At 40.6% G+C, this 20,416-nt stretch overlaps 1 protein-coding gene across 1 annotated transcript in view; it reads right to left on the reverse strand.

Moving 5' to 3' along the window:
* The window catches only part of LOC103141167 (adenylate cyclase type 6-like), a 44,691-nt gene extending 24,915 nt beyond the window's left edge, over positions 1-19,776 (reverse strand). The window contains exons 1-4 of the mRNA XM_007556662.2: positions 19,656-19,776; positions 19,221-19,343; positions 14,619-14,796; positions 13,458-14,331 (exon numbers count right to left, since the gene is read on the reverse strand). Of these exons, the coding sequence (XP_007556724.1) occupies positions 13,458-14,330 (873 nt within the window). The 5' untranslated portion in view covers position 14,331; positions 14,619-14,796; positions 19,221-19,343; positions 19,656-19,776. The remainder of the gene's footprint in view (positions 1-13,457; positions 14,332-14,618; positions 14,797-19,220; positions 19,344-19,655) is intronic.
* Between the last annotated feature and the right edge of the window lie 640 nt (positions 19,777-20,416).

Genomic DNA, 20,416 nt, shown 5'->3' on the forward strand with positions numbered 1-20,416 from the left:
GTGAGAGACTTTATGGCACTAGCTGCTATCACTCTGCGGCTTACAATGATATATAATTAGTGACAGAGAAAAATGTTTTTTCCTTATAAAGACGAACGTCGCACTGGGGTGTGGGTGGCTGTCTTTGCCATCTTGGGTCCCCGCTGACTGGAATCGGAGTTTTGTTTTCGTCAGGACTCGGGCCAAACCAAAATTAGTCTCAGGCGACCTGTGAGACGTCAAAGTGATCTCTCCAAAAAGCTGAGGCAAATTCCATGAAGCTAATCTGGGCTGGAGACAGGCTGAACATCTGTCTCAAAAATAAACCCTGAAATAATACTGGGATGAGAAATTGCGACTGGTGAAAGCAAAATGTCAGCGATACCTCAGGTTGTCTGGCAAAAGCAACCAAACAGAAGAAAATAGCAGTATTACGCATTTTATAGGAACAGCTCCATTTTACTGCACAATCAAGTATCTATGTTGCCTTCAGTTGCCATAAAAATGCTGTATATATCAAACACACCTTAAAAGAAATCTGTCTTGAAATTGGCCTCTGTCTCTTTAAGAAGCTGCTCCTGCTCTTTCCAACACAGCATGTCATCACAACAATGCTTTTCTACTCTGCTGTTTCTTGGGACCTTTGGACTGAGAAGTGGTAGTTGTAAGATAAGCTAAGCAGATGGGCAGTTCCACCAGGTGTTTGCTAATTGCTGCTGCAGCTAGTCAGTAGGAGCTGAGTGGCGGCGGGGGCAGCTCTGTTAGGCAAAAGCTCGGCTGGAAACTGCAGCTGCAGGGAGAAGCTTCGTGGAAAAGGTGACAGCAAACATTTCTACACCCAGAATGGATACCAGGGGAGATTCAAGGATTGCTCAAACATGCAGAAGGACCAAAGCGACAATCCAGGAATGTTTTTGATGAGATAACGCAATCAAATGGCACAATGCTCAAATAAGTCAATTTTACAAATACAATATGATTTTTGTCCCACTTATTTCTGCCTGTTCCTTCTTGTGGATTGAACAGTTCCTTGTTTTATAGCTTTCTCCTACAAACATTTGACCGCAGCACATTACGGTAGAAGAGTTAAGGGCACAATCTTAGATAAAGCTCAGATAGTCCAATAAAGTTTTATTTACTCTGTAGTGTTTTCTTTAAATAAAAATCATAATGTCCCACTCTACTCACCTTTTCTCCTTCTACCTTCTGCCTTTTTCAGACAGAATGCATTTGGGCGGCTCTGATTTTACAGGTTCTTCTGGGAACTTTATCTGTATTTACCCTCTGAGTGCTGAGAAAAAGGTAATCAAGAGTCCACAAAGCCACAGAGGGTTCCTTGGCTACTAACAGACAACTTAACAAACAAATGCAACACAAAAAGAACTGTGTTTTTGTTGTTGTATTGTTATTTGAAACCTGGAGCAAGGCTGTTTCCCTAAAAAGTGAAGCAGGAGGACTGCATTACTTTGTCTCGTGAAGTTTGTTAGTCTCTGGCTTCTCACTGCAGAAAACTAACCAACAGGTTCTGAGCTGAAGGCCTAGCTGCAGGGATATTAATCATTTTGCATTCTTTTTGTTTCCCGTTATTTATTTTTCTTTTATCTGTACAACATGTGGAACCTGAAGGGAAATTTGAGGTTTCATACTTTGTTTCTACTTTCAGCAACATCCGTTCTGTTTTAAATTTACAGCATAAAATAATGAGAATCAGCTTCAATGGCCAAGCTTGTGTTCACAAACAAGCAATTTGACTACAGCTTCATATGCTTACAGTGTACCGATACTATTGAATAAACCAAACACATAAACTAAAAAAAAGCCCTCTGTGGTTTTCTTGACTTCTTGCTACCTTTGTCTCAGTATTCGAAGGGAAATGCTAAATAACAGCTGTTCCCAAGAAATGCTTTTAGTTTTAGTTTTTTTTAACCAGTTTGTGGTTTAAAAGGTTTTAAATAAATTACAGTTTCAGCTAGAAATATTTCCATCCTGTGGTTTGATGTGCTTTTAATGAGATCCCAGAGAAAGCGATGGAGAGCCTGTAGTTTCCCCCAGCTGTATGGAGCGTAGGGTAACGCAGCCCTTACCTGCACCTGTTGCAGTGAAACGTCTTCCAGCTGACAGAAATAAGGATATTATCCTGTTCCCTCTCTCAGAAATACAACACATTTGGCTGTTTGGATATATTTCACTTTGGGAAACCAAACTCAGTCCTACTAAGGAAACAGTGTTTTAAAACTGCAGTTGGCAAATGAATCACTAAGCCAATAAGCTGGTCAAACTACTATTACTTATAAAAGGCAAAAAGAGAAAACACATATTAACCAGCCAAGTTTATTCATAGATCAGTTTTCATGCAGCATTTCTTCCCGGGTTTCTTATTTTCTTTGTTCTAAAATCTAAACACTCAAATTAAGCCATCATTCTCACACATGAAATATGTTCTAAAGAGTAATGTGACTTTTGTGGCTTTAAACAAATTAACTTAGTAGAAACAAAAGCAAAAAAAAAGAAGACTCTTTTAAGCTGTATAGGCTGCTGACCCGTGTCCAAGAAGAACAGAAGAAATGCCTTCTTCTGTTCCTTTTCCAATTATCACTCATTAGACGAAGCAGATTCAGAGCACAGCGCTCGCTGTGTGTCATAACGTCCTGGCTTCACGGGGCTCCGGCTCCCTCATTGTTTGTCTGGATGGACAGGAGGGGAGGGCGGGGAGGCAGAGGGCAGAGCTGGACATGACACCCTCCTCCCAGCTGTGTTTTCACCAACCCTCCACTTCCTGTCCACTGATGCCCTCGTAGGCACAGCTGCACCTACAACACGACGGCTAGACTGAGGAACGCCAGGCAATCAGTCGCTGTAAGCCTTTTGCTGATTTGGACTCTGTTAAGGAGTCCAGACCTTAACAGAGTCCAAATCAACTAACTGTTTTGAGTCTGAGCTAAACATCCAGGAATTCAAAGATCGACTGCTATAAGATCTCCTTTTAAGCACAACACGAGGCCACCTATGCACCTAAAGACAGATCAACTTAGCATGAATATTTAGAGAATGCCGTAAAACTGGAAAGCAAAGTGACCTGCAGAAGCAACAAAACCTGAACGTTTTTAACCTTTTCTCAGGTTACACACAAAATTTTAATCTTTTTCATTTGAATTTTACATATCGGACCAACACAAATGGTCCTTAAGAGGAAAATTGAATATATATTGTTTCAGTTTTATTTGTAAAACTTTGCTTTGATTCCTCTAAATGAAGTCCAAGTTCGATTCTGAATTGCCTTCAGAAGTTACACAATGACCACAACATGACGCTGAAGCACGGTAGTGGCAGCATCACCTTTTTTCAGCAGTGCAGACAGAAGCATACAGAGCTGAGTAAGAAGAAAACATTTGGGACGCTGTGAAAGATTTGAGACTGGCGACAGTTTGATCAAATGTCTCAAAGCCCAGTCCCCAAGACTCACAGTCAGCTTTTAAATACAACTCTTCACACGCGTTGGAAACGTTGCTGGAGGTGAATATTCTGGGTTTATTCAAAACATGTCTATGTGTTAGAATGCCTCAGTCAAAGTCCAGACTTTAATCCAATTGAATACATGTCCAGACTTGAAAGCCGACGTTCGTAGGCCATCAGATCTTGATTCAGAATGGGTTGTCTATCAAGTTACGTGTGTGTGTGGGGTGTGATGACCAAAAACTTTGCTTTAATCTGCATTTCCTTCATTTGTAGTAGTCAAATAAAAGTAAATTAGGTTCATTGTGACTCTGTTCACAGCAACAGCAAAACCTTCGCAGTTCAGTCTCCTGAATTGTGCACGATATTGGCTTTTACTACAAAGTACACAGATCAATACAGGGAAAACAGGTTATAGTTTAAACAGCAGGGGGAAAAAAAATATTTTCAGTCCACAAGCTGCTTAGTCAAGGATGGGCTGATACTGAATTCATGAATGTGACACATCCGGCTTTTAGCACAAATTCAGGACCACAGTGGAAGGGAGTCATGTGACATGTTTATGAAGTCGGTGTTTCATGAGAACATGAGCCCAAGTGTAGCGTTTCAGCCCATGCTTGAAAGAGCAAAGCACGAGCTGCATTGCATGTATATGACCTTTGATTTATGATGTTCTGCTCTCCCCGCTTTGCACTCTGCTGTGCCGTGGTGTTCCCAAACAAATGCCGCTGGAAATGCGGTTCACACGGACCGAACGGTAAGAAAACAGAGAGTGGGATATTACAATCGGCAGTGAAAGGAGAGACATTTTTGGGATCTATAATTGTTACACTAAACAATCCACCTAATCAGCTTTTCACATTTTAGTGTGTGTGTGTGTGTGGGGGGATTATAAATTCCAACTTCCTCTGGATTTACTGTGAGTGTGTGAAAATAAAATCATGGGACCAAGGCCTTGAGCTAAAGATCATTCATTAAAAAGCACTACTGTGAGTCTGAGGGAGAAATCTACACAAACTGGACAAAGCCACCATAAAAATGTTTTTTTTTTCCCCTTTCTGTTTTACAGGTAGCTACTGAGGAGACATCAGGTTTAACAGGGACGATGATATCCCTGTCAATAAAAAAACAGGAGCTGGCCAGACATGTGTACATATCGGGGGGAGGAAGTCGGGTGTCTATTTGTGCACAGCTAGTGAACGTGCTGCCGCGGCCTCGCCTCAGAAAGCACGCTCTCATGCCAGTCTGTCATATGGTGTCAGTGTTTCCCGTGTGTAATTACAGCTGGGGTAGTGGGAATAACAAAAGACAGTCGGCTAATGTGATGGTGACCTTTGACAAAGGAGGCATTCAGCTTCCTGCCACCATAACTGGAACGGACAGTGCACTCAGCAAGAGACAAATTATCCATAATCGTGCATGCCACGATTTAACGGCGTAAGGATTTTTACTGTATATTGCTGATTATTGTGACAGTTCAGCCTTGATCCTTGTATTTGCTTTTGTAGAGACAAATTACTGGTAAACAATGAACTGTTATTAGAAGCCTGTACTTCCAGGTCCTTGATTATAAGCAGGGTTGCTATTTCCTTTTGGATTTAAAAGAAGCGTACGGCTTAATGGTAATCCTAATTTTTCCCACTAGCAGCAACGGAAATTATTCGTGTTGGTCTCTGTGTTTGTAGTTGTAATGCAGCAATGAAAGAGTCTCCACCCTGAGGTTTGGGAGGTTTATTATTTGAGCCACAGTGTTGTTTGGACGGAAAGAATTGTGGGAAACATTCTCACCATTTCAGTCACATGAACCACACCGACCTCCATAACTTTCTCTTTGTACATTTTTTTTGCAGGAACCATGCTAGCAAAAATGATTTGCCATTTCACAGATTTTCTCTGTTTTTACTGTTTTTATCATCACACTGTTATAATTATAGGGCACTGTAATTTCTGCTACGCGCAAAATGCGGACAGAATCACGGAATTTAATAAACAAAATGGAATCCACAAGAAAACGCGGAATTTCACAGAATTAGCTGACATCAGCGAGAAGGGAAGGATATACTTCCTTTGGTGTTTTAGCCGCTACGTCTCCCTCATCTGCTGTTACCTGGTTAGACAGGGCTCAGCTCTCCCGTCCACACAAACAGAATAATCCGGTCAGAAACACTGATGTCTTCTCAAAAAAAAAAATTTAAAAAATCAATGCTTAGCGTAAGTTACAGGGCCAGTGAGTTTTATGAAACAGAAGAAAACTCAACCGAGAAAACTCAACAGCTGCAGTTGCAGGAACATGAGAGCTAAACTCTGACAGTAATCACTCCACTGGAGATGTTTGTGACAGATGGGAGAAATAAAAATGAATACAGGCCGTGATCACTATTGACATTTTAGAGAACTTCATGCTTCACTCTTTAGACAAGCTTTATGGATGTGCTGATGTCATTTTCCAACAGGAACTGGCACCTACCCACGATGCCAAACGGCGCTTTAACGACCACATGGCACCACAACCACCAACACCCTCACATGACCAAAACTCCAACAAGAATCTGAGGAGGATCGTCAAGAGGAAAAGAAGAGGCAGAAAAATCAACACTGCAGAGAAACTGCAGGTCGCTCGCCCATATGTCTGCATTAAACTTTCTTTTTTATTGTTTTTATTTACAGTTCAAATGACCTGAAAAAATTATCATTTACAAGTGCAATTTCTGAGTTGTATCTTTAAATGTGGCGTAAAATGAAAAGGCCAGTTCTGTACACATATTTATCTATGTAAAAGTGACTTCAATATGACAAGCCCCTTTTTTTTTTTTTCAATTTTGGTCTCTGAGTAACTATTTTCAAAGCCTCTACCTCTAAAATGTTCCAGCCAAGAAGCCAAACAGACATTTTAACACCCTTAAAAACAACAAAAACCCAGATCATGAGCATCAACTGTACTGAGGCGATCAGCAGTTTCGGGTTCAGTATAACATTGCAGTCAGAAAGCAGAGGTCATTTTCTACCAGAAACCTGTGAGTTTTACACATGCTTCGAACATCCACACCCCATAAATCACTGCCTATAAGGTTCGGTAACTTAAGCATCTGCTCAGCCGTTGTCTTCTGAACTAAACGAATAATGTAGGACTGAGTAATGCTTATGATATTTCATGGATTGGTATATTTCTTAGCGGTGTTAAGCTGAAGAATCTGTATGTTTCCATTAAGACACATTTCCGTTGAGCCCATAACAAGGTTTTTTCCTCTAATGCTGGATCAGCATGCAGGGACCAAAACAAATCAGGCTCTGTCAAAGGCTTCTCTTATTTAGTATTCGAATATCTAAATTTATCCTACCAATCATAAGCAACTTACCTTTCTTGTAAATATATGAATGTCTACTATTTGTAAATTATTACAAGTCAGATAAGAAGTCTGAGCATTATGCCAAGGCAAGTGAAAGTCACTTTAAAAACTTATTCAATAAAAACAAACACATCCAAACACAAAGACCTCAATCCGATGGTTTCTAACAGGGTCTGAGCTCAGCACAAGCTTTAATTCTACTTAGGATGACTGGAATAAAGTTAAAATTTCAAAATGTGTTAATAAGAAAAAATAATTAATTAGGAAAAATTTGCTAAATAATAAAAGGAATTTGGTCGCTTTTATGTATAAAAAGGTACTTTTTTTCTGTTTGAGTTTTTTTGGTATTATTGCAACCTATCTGGCTGGACTACAACAAAAAAAAAAACCCTGCTACTGTAAATGGAAATGTTGGTTATTCTGAATGCAACAGCCAGCTAATGTTGCTGTTCATTATTTGTTGTTGGTCATTACTTGCGCTCTAGTGGTTTCCAGATTTGCAGCAGAGAGTTTATAGATTGAAGCTCAGTTAAAAAATGTTCTGTATTGCTGGTCAGAACATTTTAGGCATCAAGGCAGAAATATTCTTCCCCCACCTGCTAACTGTGCATCAATTCATTAGCATAGAGGGTGTGGAGATGTCCGGACAGAATTGGAGTAACGGTATAGAGAAGGTTAAATCTTAACCTCTGTGTAGTTAGGTTAATAGTCACTGTGATCTTTCTAAGGGGTCATACTCCAAGTGCTTATTCTAATCTAATCATTCTAATCATTCAACAGACACTAAAAGTTGGAGACAAAAGGCCAGGACTACAGCGAGCCACGTTCACCTCCTCACATGAGTTCTAATCATTAAGGAAAAAACAGACCCGAATCTAACCAAACATCTTTGGTGACACTTAAAAATAGCCATTTACAGAGGCTTTACCTACAATCTGACAGAGTTTGATCTGGTTTGTTATAAAAGATTAGCAAAACGTTTCATCTCTAGATCTGCAATGCTGGTCAAAACATACTTTAAAAGACTTTGCACCTGCAATTGCATCGTAAAATTTGGTCGATTAAATTGTACGATGCAATTTTAAATCCCCGTATTCGTTGACGGGGACTGAATGTAAGTGCATGTCACACTTTGCAAACTTTAGTTAAAAATAGTTTTGGAGCTATGGATTATGTTATTTTCACCTCTGAATTATCCCATCTTAAATCAAATCTGTGGTTGTAATTCAACAAAAATGTAGAGAAGTTGAAGGGCATTGAAAAAAACCGACCATTCTGAGCCAACGCTACGACTCCGAAGGGATTTAAGCAGTAAAAAATTCCATGCGAACTTTCCAAAAAAGTTGTTCAGTTTTCACTCAGCTCACACTCAAGTTTGCAAGAAATATTATCAAGGGAGTAGAAACAATTATGGTTTCAAGAGATGGAGCAAAAACGAAAAAGAAATGCACATAAATAAACAAGTTTTATTATGATGTGAACTGATTCTTTCTCCCAGGACGCGCATGAATAATCTTAATTATTTAAAGCCAACTGTCTGAAACAACTAGAGACCTGAAGGGAAGCATTCCTAACTCTTGTTGTTTGTCTGATTCAGAAACTATAGAGAATGTTAAAGTAAGAGCCAACACCTTCTTCAAATTTACAAGCTGGAAAAAGAAAACAGAAGACAAGGGAGTGGTGAAAACACGAAGCCGTGAAGCCTTCAGAGCTGTAACCAAAGCGATCTCCATGAATAAACATCTGGAGGTGGATCTGCACAATCCGCAGGCATGAAACAAGCTGCATCCATCAATACTCAATCAATGATAGATGGATCCAACTTAATGTGTTGGAAAAGTAATCGTGTAATTTATATAATTCATCCGGATGTGTTGTGCAAATGAATAATGCTAAAACTGACACAGCTGTTTTCCGAGAGGAAGCCACGCAGAGCCTGGCAGATTTCTCCTCTTACATCATTACAGGCGACGACTCTATTAAGAGCGATTAAAGCGTTCCCCCGTAGGGTTCTGGAGAAACTTTTAGTGAACGGCAGCAGCGTTGCATCCATGTTCCTGAGAGCTGCTCCACATTCATCCCTCCGCAGTTATCTGAAGAGACCCTACAGAGCGGAGGAAAGCGGAGCGGTGCAGAGTGCTGAAAAGCCGGGATCAATGGAAGCAATCCCCACGAGTAGCACGAGCTCAATCTCTCCCTGTTGTGAAAGAAAAAGGCCACTCCATGTGAGAGGGGTTTTGTGAAAATGGAAATATGACTCAGAGAAGAGACTGGTGGGTCTTTGACAGAAGGGTGAGTCAGCCGTTCATTTTATTCACGATCGACATCAATGGTTTTCCACTTGTCACCACCGTTGAAGCCCAAAACCCCCGTCCCCAACAACCACCTCCCCTTCTCCGTGGTGGAGGTCCCTCACAAAGACTTCTTTTGTTCTCCGCGTCGTCCATTTCTCATCTCCACTTATCTGATCCTGTATGAATATCTCTGCAGGAAAACGACAAACGGCAGAACGGGCCGGCTCATGAGGGACGACGAACCAGAAGAAGAGCAACACAAAGACCCCCTTTTATGGGAAACTGGTTCGGTTGTTCTTATTTTCTTTGAAGCGTCTTTCAGCTATTAGGTAAAAACTCAGATTTGTTTGTAACCTGGACTGGGTCACCTGATTGCCACCATCTGCCTTTTCATTAAATTTACTCCACAGGTTCCTTTGTTCTCGAAGGTGCTTTGTCATCATTTTCTGCCAGTGCCTTCTTGTTGCTCAAGTACCTGCTTTTTTGTTTCATGATTTGGACTTTCTGCTACTGCTACTGGCTGTCAATGAGCCTTCATTTTGTTTAAATGATCCAGTCCAGAATAGCTTGTCGCAAAGGCTGCAGCTGACTTAAACAGCTCCAGTCTAAAACACGTCCCAGATGTTTATGTGAACGTGATTTAACCATTCGCTGTTTTACACTGGAAGGTTAGTTGCGTTCAAAACCTTTCCAGTTCTAAGCGTGCCACACACTTAGAAAAGAATATTTAAAGTGTCTGACGTAAACGTAAAACGGTAAAATGTTATGGCAGTTTAGTTGAACTTTTACCAAGTTTTAGACTGCCTTAATTTTCCTTATGCTAGTTATTCAGGATTCAAATGTTTTTCATGCTATGTTCTGCATAAATGCCTCATGTGTTTCCACTTCTTATTTCCTCTGTAAATACTCAACAGCTTCTGTGCAAATACCCATCCAGTGCAAACATGATAATAGTTTAAAGGTCCATAATAAGGATCGCATAAACCTCCGTGACATGTTTTAAGGTAAAGATTGTTTCGAAACAGTAAAAGTCTGCTTTGTGTTGGTAGCTTTCTTGCATTAGCTTTAGCCTTTGGACCACGTCATGTGGACTAATGCAGCAGTTATCTACCACAGGTAAGATATTTCTGAATTTAAATTTTTAATTGAGCTCCACCTCAAAAATAATGTGATTTCCATATTCCCACCACCTGTCGCAGTCCTTAGGTTTAGTGTGTTCCTGTTCAGCTAGATGTGTCTCAATTGTATTGATGATGCACATGGATGGAAAAACAAAAAAAACATTACTATCTGGTCCATCTTCTAACAAACAGGATCCACTGCTCCACTTGTAGTAGCTTCACTGTCCCTTCTTGCTGTCTGTTTATTTTAGCATCACCTATCATGCTAAAATAAAGAGCTGCGCTGACAGCCAACATTTTCCTCCAAATCCATAAACTAAATTCCTGACTCAGTTCTTTAATTTTTCCAAGTAGTTTAAATTATTTTGTTTTAACTTGTGTTTTCCAGCACCACTTACAAAATAAAATTCACATAGCGGCATTGGAGCATCTGTTTTCAGGAATACTGAGATAAAACATTCATTTTGTGTAGTAAAACTCTCTTCAGGCTCTATGATCTGGGGAACGTAACGTGAGACTGTTGCTGTTAGATTTGAAGCACTAAAGTAAAACTAGTACCGTCTTTTTCGGACTATAAGCCGCTACATTTTTGCCCACGCTTTGAGCCATGCGGCTTGTAACCCGGTGCGGCTTTTCTGTGGATTTTTCTTCAACCACCAGGGGGTGCTTTAGCAGGAAGTGAATCATTGGAAGTCAAGACTGGAAATCAAATAAGGAAGCGCTAATTTTCATTTAGAACAAGCACATGCTAACAGCAGGTACGGCGGAGAAATTTCTTTAAACTCATATGATGCAGCTTTTAAGTTGAAGGATATCGAGGTGGAAAACCGAGAGCGGCGGAGATACCAGCAGCTTATAGCCCAGTGCGGCTTATATATGTACGTTTCCAGTTTTTTTTGTGTTTGTTTGTTTGTTTGTTTTTTTTCCAAGAAATTTGTAAGTGTGACTTATAGTGAGGTGCGCTCTATAGTTTGGAAAATAAGGTAATTGCTCTTGAGATTGCCACAGAATAACTCTTCAAACTGACAGGACGGCAAATTGTTATTAAGGCACCGCCATTTTTCTTCTTGCAACAGCACAATGGAAAACAACAAACAGTGTTTTGGTGTAAGCCATGAAAACATTGTACCAAATTCACTGTCTAACTGTTAGAGACCCTCGTCCTCTTACTGATTGTTCAAACAACATGAAACGTTGTGTGGTGAAAGTCCAGATCTCAAACAGTCTATCAACAACAGATCTGTGCAGCCAGCCAGGGCCAAAGTAGACATCGGCATCAAACCACTGAGCCGCTCCCCATCCTGTTCAGACTGTGGCAGAAGCACACAAACACAGACGACCTGTGGAGTTATGTCCATATTACCTTTTTTCAGACTCTCTCTTTTTCCCCGATTGCTTAACGACCAAAACAACAAAAGCAAACAAACAAAAAAATGAATGCAACTTCTCAATTTAGGAATCTTGCAGCTGATTTTGCTTGAGAATAAATTTTCCTATGCAAAAAATGTTTCTCTAACTCCTACAACCCTCCAACATGTGTGCATATCACCTGAAAATGAAGGAATTTTCCATTTCATGCTCACACATAAAGTGAACTTTGGTATCAATTATAGCAACCTACAAAATGGCAAGGAAAATACACAGGATATTACTAATAAACTGAATTTGCTTCCCAGCTAGTAAGTAGTTGTCTTACTAATATCCTTAAAATTGGTTCTGACCTGCATATAAACAATCTAACCAAGATAGCACTTGACGCTTTAAAAACTGATATTACATAAAAACATGCTGGCTCAAACTCCAAGATGATTTTAATATTAGTGGGATAAATTTACAACTGTAAATATGACAGATCAATATTCTGGGATATTAAATGGACCAAACTCGTGCATTTTGTGCTTATGGCATGGTGGCTAATCTGGGAAAGGTATTTCGAACAAACTGGTGAGAATAGTGATTGTTAGCCAATCGCCTGTGGAGATAATATGAGCTTTTAAAACCAAAAACAACTTTACAACGGCAAACGTCTACTTTATGAAAAGATTAAATGGGAGCAAAAGGACTAAAGACACAAAAACAAATATAAAATGTGCAAGAAATGTTTCCAGTGAGCTTCCAGATGAAGTGATTACAAACTGGCTCCAAAGTGAAGAAGTAATGATCCTGTTTTCCATAAAATGAATTGCACAATCCCAGCATCCCACCCCACCCTGTTTCATTTAACTACAATAGACTCCTTGTTTTAGGGGAATTCGGGATGAATGGCACCATGCTACATTATCATGATATTCCTTGACAATGCAGTTAAACGGGCTCATTCAACCCAGATGACCTTCCACAAATCCCAAAGAGCTGCTTGTAGCTGCCCCACAGCACAAAACACGGGCTCATTAAAAACCTAATTTGAAAAGCTGCGGAGATCTAGAGAACTTTCTACTTTTAGTATGGCACCTTTGACACAGAAAAGTGGTTGAGGAGTTAGTACAACATTTGTCCTTTTGTGTCAAGGCAAGAAAGTAGGCCATTTCTACTGCTCACCACAGTGACAACATTGTATTCAACTGTATGGTGACAAGCATGTTGGGAATGTTTTCCTTTTCGCTTCTTACAAATTTACCATCACACAAGGGATGTCATTTGAAATAAGATTTCTTTTTTGTTGTTGTTGTAACCATAAGGATCTCATACCAAATTAAAAATACAAATGTCACTAAACAATGTGGTTTTTCTGTGCTGTGGTATTATTTAGTCACATCATGCAATGCAGTCAGTGGTTAAGAGACGCACCGAGAAATCGAGTGATTTTATGCTCGTTTGCTAAACATAATACAGTGAAATGCTCTGGTTTATACTATTGAAGAGCTCAATTTTAGCTATATTGTGATATGTTAAGTTTGGAAATCCTGGCAGGCCTTTGGAAATATCACATTTAATGTAAAGCTCAACCAAGTTTACATGTAAGTATTTTGAGGGTGGCAGTTAAAGGGTTAATTAATCTAATCCTAAGAAGGCTTAAATATGAATCAAACATTAAAATAAATAAAATACAATGAAATAAAATAAGAACTCATTGAGGCAGAGGGATGTGGGCATCATAATTTCTCAAAGCAGTTAATCTGTGGTTTAAATAAAATATGAAACATATACTCTTGTCCTGTTACATTAAAGAATGTGACACAACAAAGTGACACAAATCCTCTGTTTTTTTGGTCATAATATGAAAATATATGCTCTAAAACTATCACAGATCTGCTCTCGCTTACCTGTTTGAGAATGAACTTGTCCTGGTGGTTGACGTGCCAGGCGATGAGAACATGAACGGTGGACAGCACAGTCCCACTAAGCACAGCAGCTCTCATTCTGACAGGCAACAGAGTGTAGATAATATAGACGAAGAAGACCGTCCACCAAATCCCCTCTGAGGCACTGCGGGGGGACACCGTCAGCATCCCGGAAACCTGCAGGACTAGCAGGACCCCGATCACCAGGTAGCTCACAATCCACATGTAGTCTTGATGGAAGCCGTTGCGGTTGCACACGACCATCATGACCAGAAAGAGAGTCGTGGCCACTGACAGCACTACGATGTAGGCCACATTAAGTTCAGCGTGGACACAGTGGAAGGCAATCATGACTCCGCACACGACCACCAGCATCCCCATTAGCATAGTGAGGGAGCTCTGGTTGAGTCTGAAGAAATAGCGTTGGTACAGGCGTTCCAGCTTGGCAGACTGAAATTTTTTGGATTGAAAAACCCACATAAGCCATCTCCAGCAGTCTGCAGCAGTCATCTTCTGACACCTTCTCCCTGGTAATTCCCCTGCTTCCTCTTCTGGTTTGTCCTTCAGCTCACCATCCTCCACGCAGGGATTTCCAACACCAACCACCCTTTTCCCATAGTGGTCCTCCTGCCAGCCACACCGCAGGCCAAAGTTTCCCCCACTTGCACCTGCTTCACAGTGGTAATACTGGGAGGAAACATTAGGGACTTCTGAGTCCTCTGAGTCCCTCAGGCAGCTCATGTAACGTGGGTTGCATAGTGACGAGCTGTCCTTCCTCTTCTTGCCATTGCGCTCTCCCCATTCCGTCTTTTGGTCATCCACTCTGCCTACGAAGAGGCTTCTGGCCCACGACATCCTGCCAAAAACCAAGAGACAACCAGGTAAATTTACTGAATTTGCTAGTCATACTGACCACTCAGAGAGCTTTACACTAGAGTCCCATTCCCCCAGTCACTCTAGGAAACATATCAACATTCATACATTGATACAGCTCTGTGGGTCTTGCCAAGAGGCACATCAACACATTGGACAAGGAAGATAGGATCGATCCACAATCTCAATTGCATACAGACTACTCTACCAACTGAGCCACAGTAGCTCCTGGAGAATATTTAAGCTGTATAAAATTGAGGAACCTCTCACCTGTGTGGGCTTTAATGTGTGTAGAAACACTGTGCTCTTTGGCCAGGCCACTTGTTTATCCCAGCAAAGACACAACATGAGCTCAGAGTCGCCAGAGGCATCGGAGGTTTGGGTGAGTTGAAGTCGCTCTCTTTTTTATTTCGCTTCAGATTCAACTTCTCACACTTATTTTTATCACCTAAAAGGAAAGAAAACACACACGCAAAGAACATTTTATGTCGATGAGCATTAAATAGGAGTTAGGATAAACAGCGTGAGTCTTGATTCCAGCTGCAATTTTCCAATCTTGTAACCATTTGACTTTTTTCAACAATTCAGAGTGGTAGTGGTAGATTCACTGTGGATATTTTCTTGGAAGACTTTGGGCCTCTTATTGGACATTTCATAAACGGTCCAGCCGACCTGAGTTTTGTTGCTGACCATGTCTGTCCCCTGATGACCACAGTGTACCCGTCTTCTGACGGATAATGCGCCATGTCTAACCTCTCAGATTGGTTTCTCAAACATCACAATAAGTTCACTGTACTTCAATGACATCAGCAGTCTCCGGATGTACAATAGGACACTTTTGGTATGAGTTGCAAAGAGATTCAGATGATGGATTTGAAGCAATTACATGATACAATCATGTCAGTATGGACCAACATTTCTGAGGAATATTTCATACCTTACTGAATATTTGCCAAGGGGAATTAGGGCATTTCTAAAGACACAATTATCCTGAATACATGTTGGTACAGCAAGAAGTTTGTCATAGTGACTGGTAAGTTTGTGGGTCTGTGTGCGCATCTTTAGGTCACTCTGACTCGAGAGTCGATGAGCCAGTTGTCATCTGGCTTTTTAATGTTTTCCACATTAGCTGCTTCTAACAGGCAGACAAAATATGTTGCTGTTCTGTTAGCACAAAAAAGTATTTGTTGTTGACAGCAAAATGTCCTTGTGTTGCCCATCACGGCATTTTGTCATCAGACCACAAAGCAGAACACAGAACTATTCCAATGACTCTTTTACAGGGATTGTTTTTCTGGACTTGCCGCTGGGGACTTTTGGATCACAAAGACAGACTGCGTTCTGCTTTCACTTTATCACTGCACTCTACCCTAACATCTGTGGCTAAGGATGGGTGTGCTTCATTTGACAACAAAGACCCAGTGACTGGACATCATCAAAGATAGAGAAGTCTTCAATGGAGATTAAATTGTCCAATTCCTCCCCTTCCTTTGACCTCTAACGGCTAACTACAGCGGCATGTGTCAAGGACACAACTCTGCAAACCTCCAAACCTAGTAAGCAAATCTCTGCTATGTTCGATAAGCTGACACTAATTGATGAGAAAAGCACATATAAAAAGGCACTTAAAGAGATGCATAATCTCCACCAGTCCTGAATATGAGTTATTCAACCACAACAGGAAAACAATCTATTGAGAGTTGCATAAAATGCACAGCTGGTTCAAATTCTGACTTTGAAATACATATGAGTGATGGGAAAGTACATTCGTCAACATTAGTGTGGGATTTGGGGAGAGCAGTGCTTCACACAAGCACACAATAACTAACACTGCATTTTTCTCACGAGGAGAAAGCATCATAAACATCTTATTAGAAGTAAAACTGTTCTAGAGTAAGCTGGAAATAAGCTGTGAAAGCTACAATTTGCTTTTGGAATAGCTAGCTAATGCCATATAAAACAAGCTACCGCTTATAGTAAAATATAACATATGTAATTAAATATGTTGGAAATCCATAGCTTTTCTCATTTAAATTCTTATCTATTGGAGATGTTACACCAAAAAAAAGCTCTCTGTGTTCAATGAGCTGCTTGTGTTCATGAGGGTCATTCTGTAACCCATCCCTGCGATGCAAACACAGAAAAAGGGAATGACCTTTTCTTTTTCTTTCACAAACAGTTCTGGGGTTTATTAAATCTCAAAGTATGTGAAAAGAATCACTGTTCAGTGCATAAATACCTGCTTCTGGTTTGACCACTCTTATTTTACATGGAGCTAGTGAAAAGTAATCCAGATTACTTTTATTGAAATAGCACTTTAATTTAGTATTGAATAGGAATGTATAGCCTCTTTCACATAGCAGCTCCTTCATAAAGCTGTGGGGGGGCCCTAAGCTGCCTCTGGCCTTTCATAAAACTCAACTCAAGCCTGCTTCGTCCTGCACACATGCCAGCTTTTAAAATCAAGCTGGCCTTGAGGAACAAAATGAGGTATGGAACTGAACAGAGCTGATGTTCAGGGTTACTGATGAAATGGGTCAAGCGTCTCTCATTTTGAAAGGTGAAGCACCTCTGTGCAGTAGGACGCCTAGGATGTATTTCTTAAGTGTCACTGTTAGACAAGGAGCCACACTAAGATGAAGAGCATCAATCTTTTTTTTTTCTCAGTGCACTTTATCGTGGTCTATCCATATAAATATAAATTTATATAGAACATAAGTTTCTAAAATCAAACTCACTTTCACATTATCCTGCTGCTATTCTTACTTGGTGAGTCCATATTGCGTCATGCGTGAAAAGAGGATCCGCTGGTCAAAGGCATACAGGTTGATTTCTAGCCCCCTTTTCATCTCTTTACTTTAAAAACAACACAGAAACAGCAAAAATCTGTCTGAACTGGAATGACATGGTGAGTCTTGACTGTTGATGTCCATTATTTCTCATATTCAACACTCATTAGATGTGTTGTGCTAAAGTGCACCAATAAAGACTGATTACTGAACTCTAGCTGTGGCTGGTTTCATCATAATTGTCAATGCTTCTGAATAAAACATGTTTTAATAGGTTTGCTGTGTACTGTGCCTTAGAGCATTGGTCACTGACAGTGGTATGGGTTGTTCAGTGGAAAATGTTAGAGTCCTGTTTGTTGTTTGTTGTTGTTGTTTTTTTTTTCAAACAAATTAAAACTGTTAATTTATTATCCCTTCAGGATTTTCTTTTATTGACCTCCAGTTATATATGGCCTTATCTTCCTAAAGTGCTTACATTGTAATAACACAGAGGAGCGGCCACCTTCAATGGATTATTTTTATTGGACATAGTTTATTTATACTGCAAGATTCTAAACAAATGTCAGCTCAAGGCACTTTATAAGACAAATAGATCAATATATATCCAGATCAAGCATAGTTATAAGTACACCAGTTAGTTGAGTTTATTATGCCAAGTGGTCCAAAGTTCTCTTACTACAGGAAACTTAAATGATTGCATTGAGTCACTGACTTTACAGCAACTCCTCCTCTTAATGAACCATGTGGCAACAGTATACAGTTTATTGCACTGAGTCATTAACTTTGCAGAAATCCCTCATACTGAGCATGTGCAGTGCCACATGTTCACTGCCATAACATTCTTTTTTCTTCTATTTTTTAAATCTTTTTAGTGTTGCACAGCCCTTTGACAAAATGTCACCCTGGGCAGTGAGCCATATCACCATATCAAATCCACTCCCTGTCATATATAGGACAATAGGGTCACTGAATTCCAGGTTGCCCAAGCATATACCACTTCAACGATTAGTCTATTCTTGGACTACATGAACATCATGTTGGTATTTACTTGTTATTGTTGTTGTTGTTGTTGTTGTTGCTGTTTTTATTTGAGGACTGTCCTCTGATTCGTGCGGAAAACATTCTGTAGTCTGCATACAGACATCTGCTATATATCATGAGCTGAATCTGCATCACATGGGCCGATTGGAGTCAGCTGTCCTGCATGCATGCATTACAAATTAGGATTGTATGCAGGCATTCTCGAAAGAACTTAAAGGGGTGTTATTGTAGCTTTTTTCATCCCCTTTTTTAGGTTTTGACACGGCCCATTAGTCCTGCTGCCATCTCTGCTGAGCCTGATGTTAGAAAACATGTTTGGCAATAACACGTGTAGGCCCTGTCGGTCTGGCTGCGGGCAGCCGGCCGAACCGGGGCGCATTACATAACAGGACGCACCAAGTAGCCTACAGGGGAAAGTCGATGGCTCTGTGTGTTCTCATATATTCATTCTCTTTACCACTGTTCACGTGGACGTAGAGTTGGACCTGATGGGCTGAAGTGAGCCCGGAGCGCACTGACTGCAGAGCAAACTGGGGAGAACTGAATCAAAAGTAAAAGATTCTGGATGTGGATCCATCAGCACTGGCAGTATGCGCAGACGAACAGTCACTACATGCTGATAATCGAGTCTGGGTTGCTCAGAATTGAGTGCACGGGCCTCTCCCTCATCATGTTTTGACTCCAAACATCACTGGACAAGAATAATGTCATGTCTAAAGCTGTCAAGCAACGCGTTTGTTACAAATCCGGCGAAGACTGTGAAAAAGTAAACGAATGACATGTCCCTTTTTCTTTCTTTCTTTCTTTTTCTTTCTTTTTTTTTTTGTAGGTATGCTGAGCAGCATTGTTGTGTTTATTCTTGCAGAACAGTCTTGGCTCTGCTAAACGCCACCGAGACCATTATAACACCAAAAGCCTGTATTACAGTTCAGCTGTTGGCATTTTTTTTTCCCGACTGCTGTATCATCTGACTGCATTTCAGCTCTGACAGATTTACAACGCACGGAAGAAACGACCGAGAGAAGCGCCGTGGGCTACTCACCGTCGGGATATCCATGTATGTCAGAATATATCCGATACACAAGAAACTCCAACGCCGCAGTGGAGCTCCGCTTCAGGCGGCGCGACGCGCTTCAGATGCGGATCCGTCCGAATGGAGAGGGCTCTGGGAAGCAGGAGGGAAATTAGTGGGACAGTCTTCGCTCTTCCCAGTGAGAGCTCAGCATTACAATCCGGACGTCTCTCTCTCTCTATCGCTCTCTCCCTCTCTCTCTCTGTCGCTCTCTCCCTTTCTTTCTCTCTCTCTTTCTCCGTCTCTCTCTCTCTCTCCCTTTCTCTCTCTCGCACACACACACACACACACACACACACACACGTATAACCTGCTATCCTTATTTGGACATTGCATTAACTCCCATTCATTCAGCCAAACTAAAACTTTAACAGTACGTATAATTAAACCGAACACGTTCCCTACCCCTCATCTCAGCGCATATATCCGCTACAACCTGTCCAGTGAAGGACTAATAATGTCGACAAGGTCAGAAATTATACACCAAAACAAAGTCCTAATGAGGCAGCAAAAGCAGGAACATACATACTCGTAGGCTCCTGCATTTTTTTTTTATTATTATTATTATTTCCCCCCCCCCCTGTTGGACGCATCAGTCCCCCTAGAGGTGACAGGTTTCAATGCTGCTTTGACGGTGGTTCAGTATCAACCCAGTGATTCGAGCTGGTTCCAAACATGCAGATCAAAAGTGGCAGGTGGTCCGTAACAAAAACTAAACTAAGGAAGAAAATCAGATCAAGCCAGAGAGCTCTATCTGGTGGCGAAGATGTATAACTTCATCCCACTTTTTAAGAATATTTTCACGTGATTACGTGTAAAACCAACACTAAAAACTAAATAAAAAGATGAAGGCTGAGCTGGAAACAAGAATGTTATTATTCACAGTGAGACGAGTTCTCTACCTGGGCTGAGAGGCCAGACAGAGAAGAAGAAGAAGAAGAAGAAGAAGAAGAAGAAGAAGAAGAAGAAGAAGAAGAAGAAGAAGAAGAAGCCAGCGATTAAAAAGCAACATAAAATCCAAATTAAAGTTTGCAAGGAACTGATTTTTGTTTGCTTTGTGATCTACTAAAAGAAAGTGTTAAAAACGTCAAGTGTTTGGCCGCAATGGCCACTGTTATATTTGTAGAGAAAAGTAGGGAAAACATCTTCTCATCTATGAAGTATCA

This window comes from Poecilia formosa, unplaced genomic scaffold, assembly GCF_000485575.1.
Source record: "Poecilia formosa unplaced genomic scaffold, Poecilia_formosa-5.1.2 Scaffold80, whole genome shotgun sequence".
In the NCBI taxonomy this organism is placed as follows: domain Eukaryota; kingdom Metazoa; phylum Chordata; class Actinopteri; order Cyprinodontiformes; family Poeciliidae; genus Poecilia; species Poecilia formosa.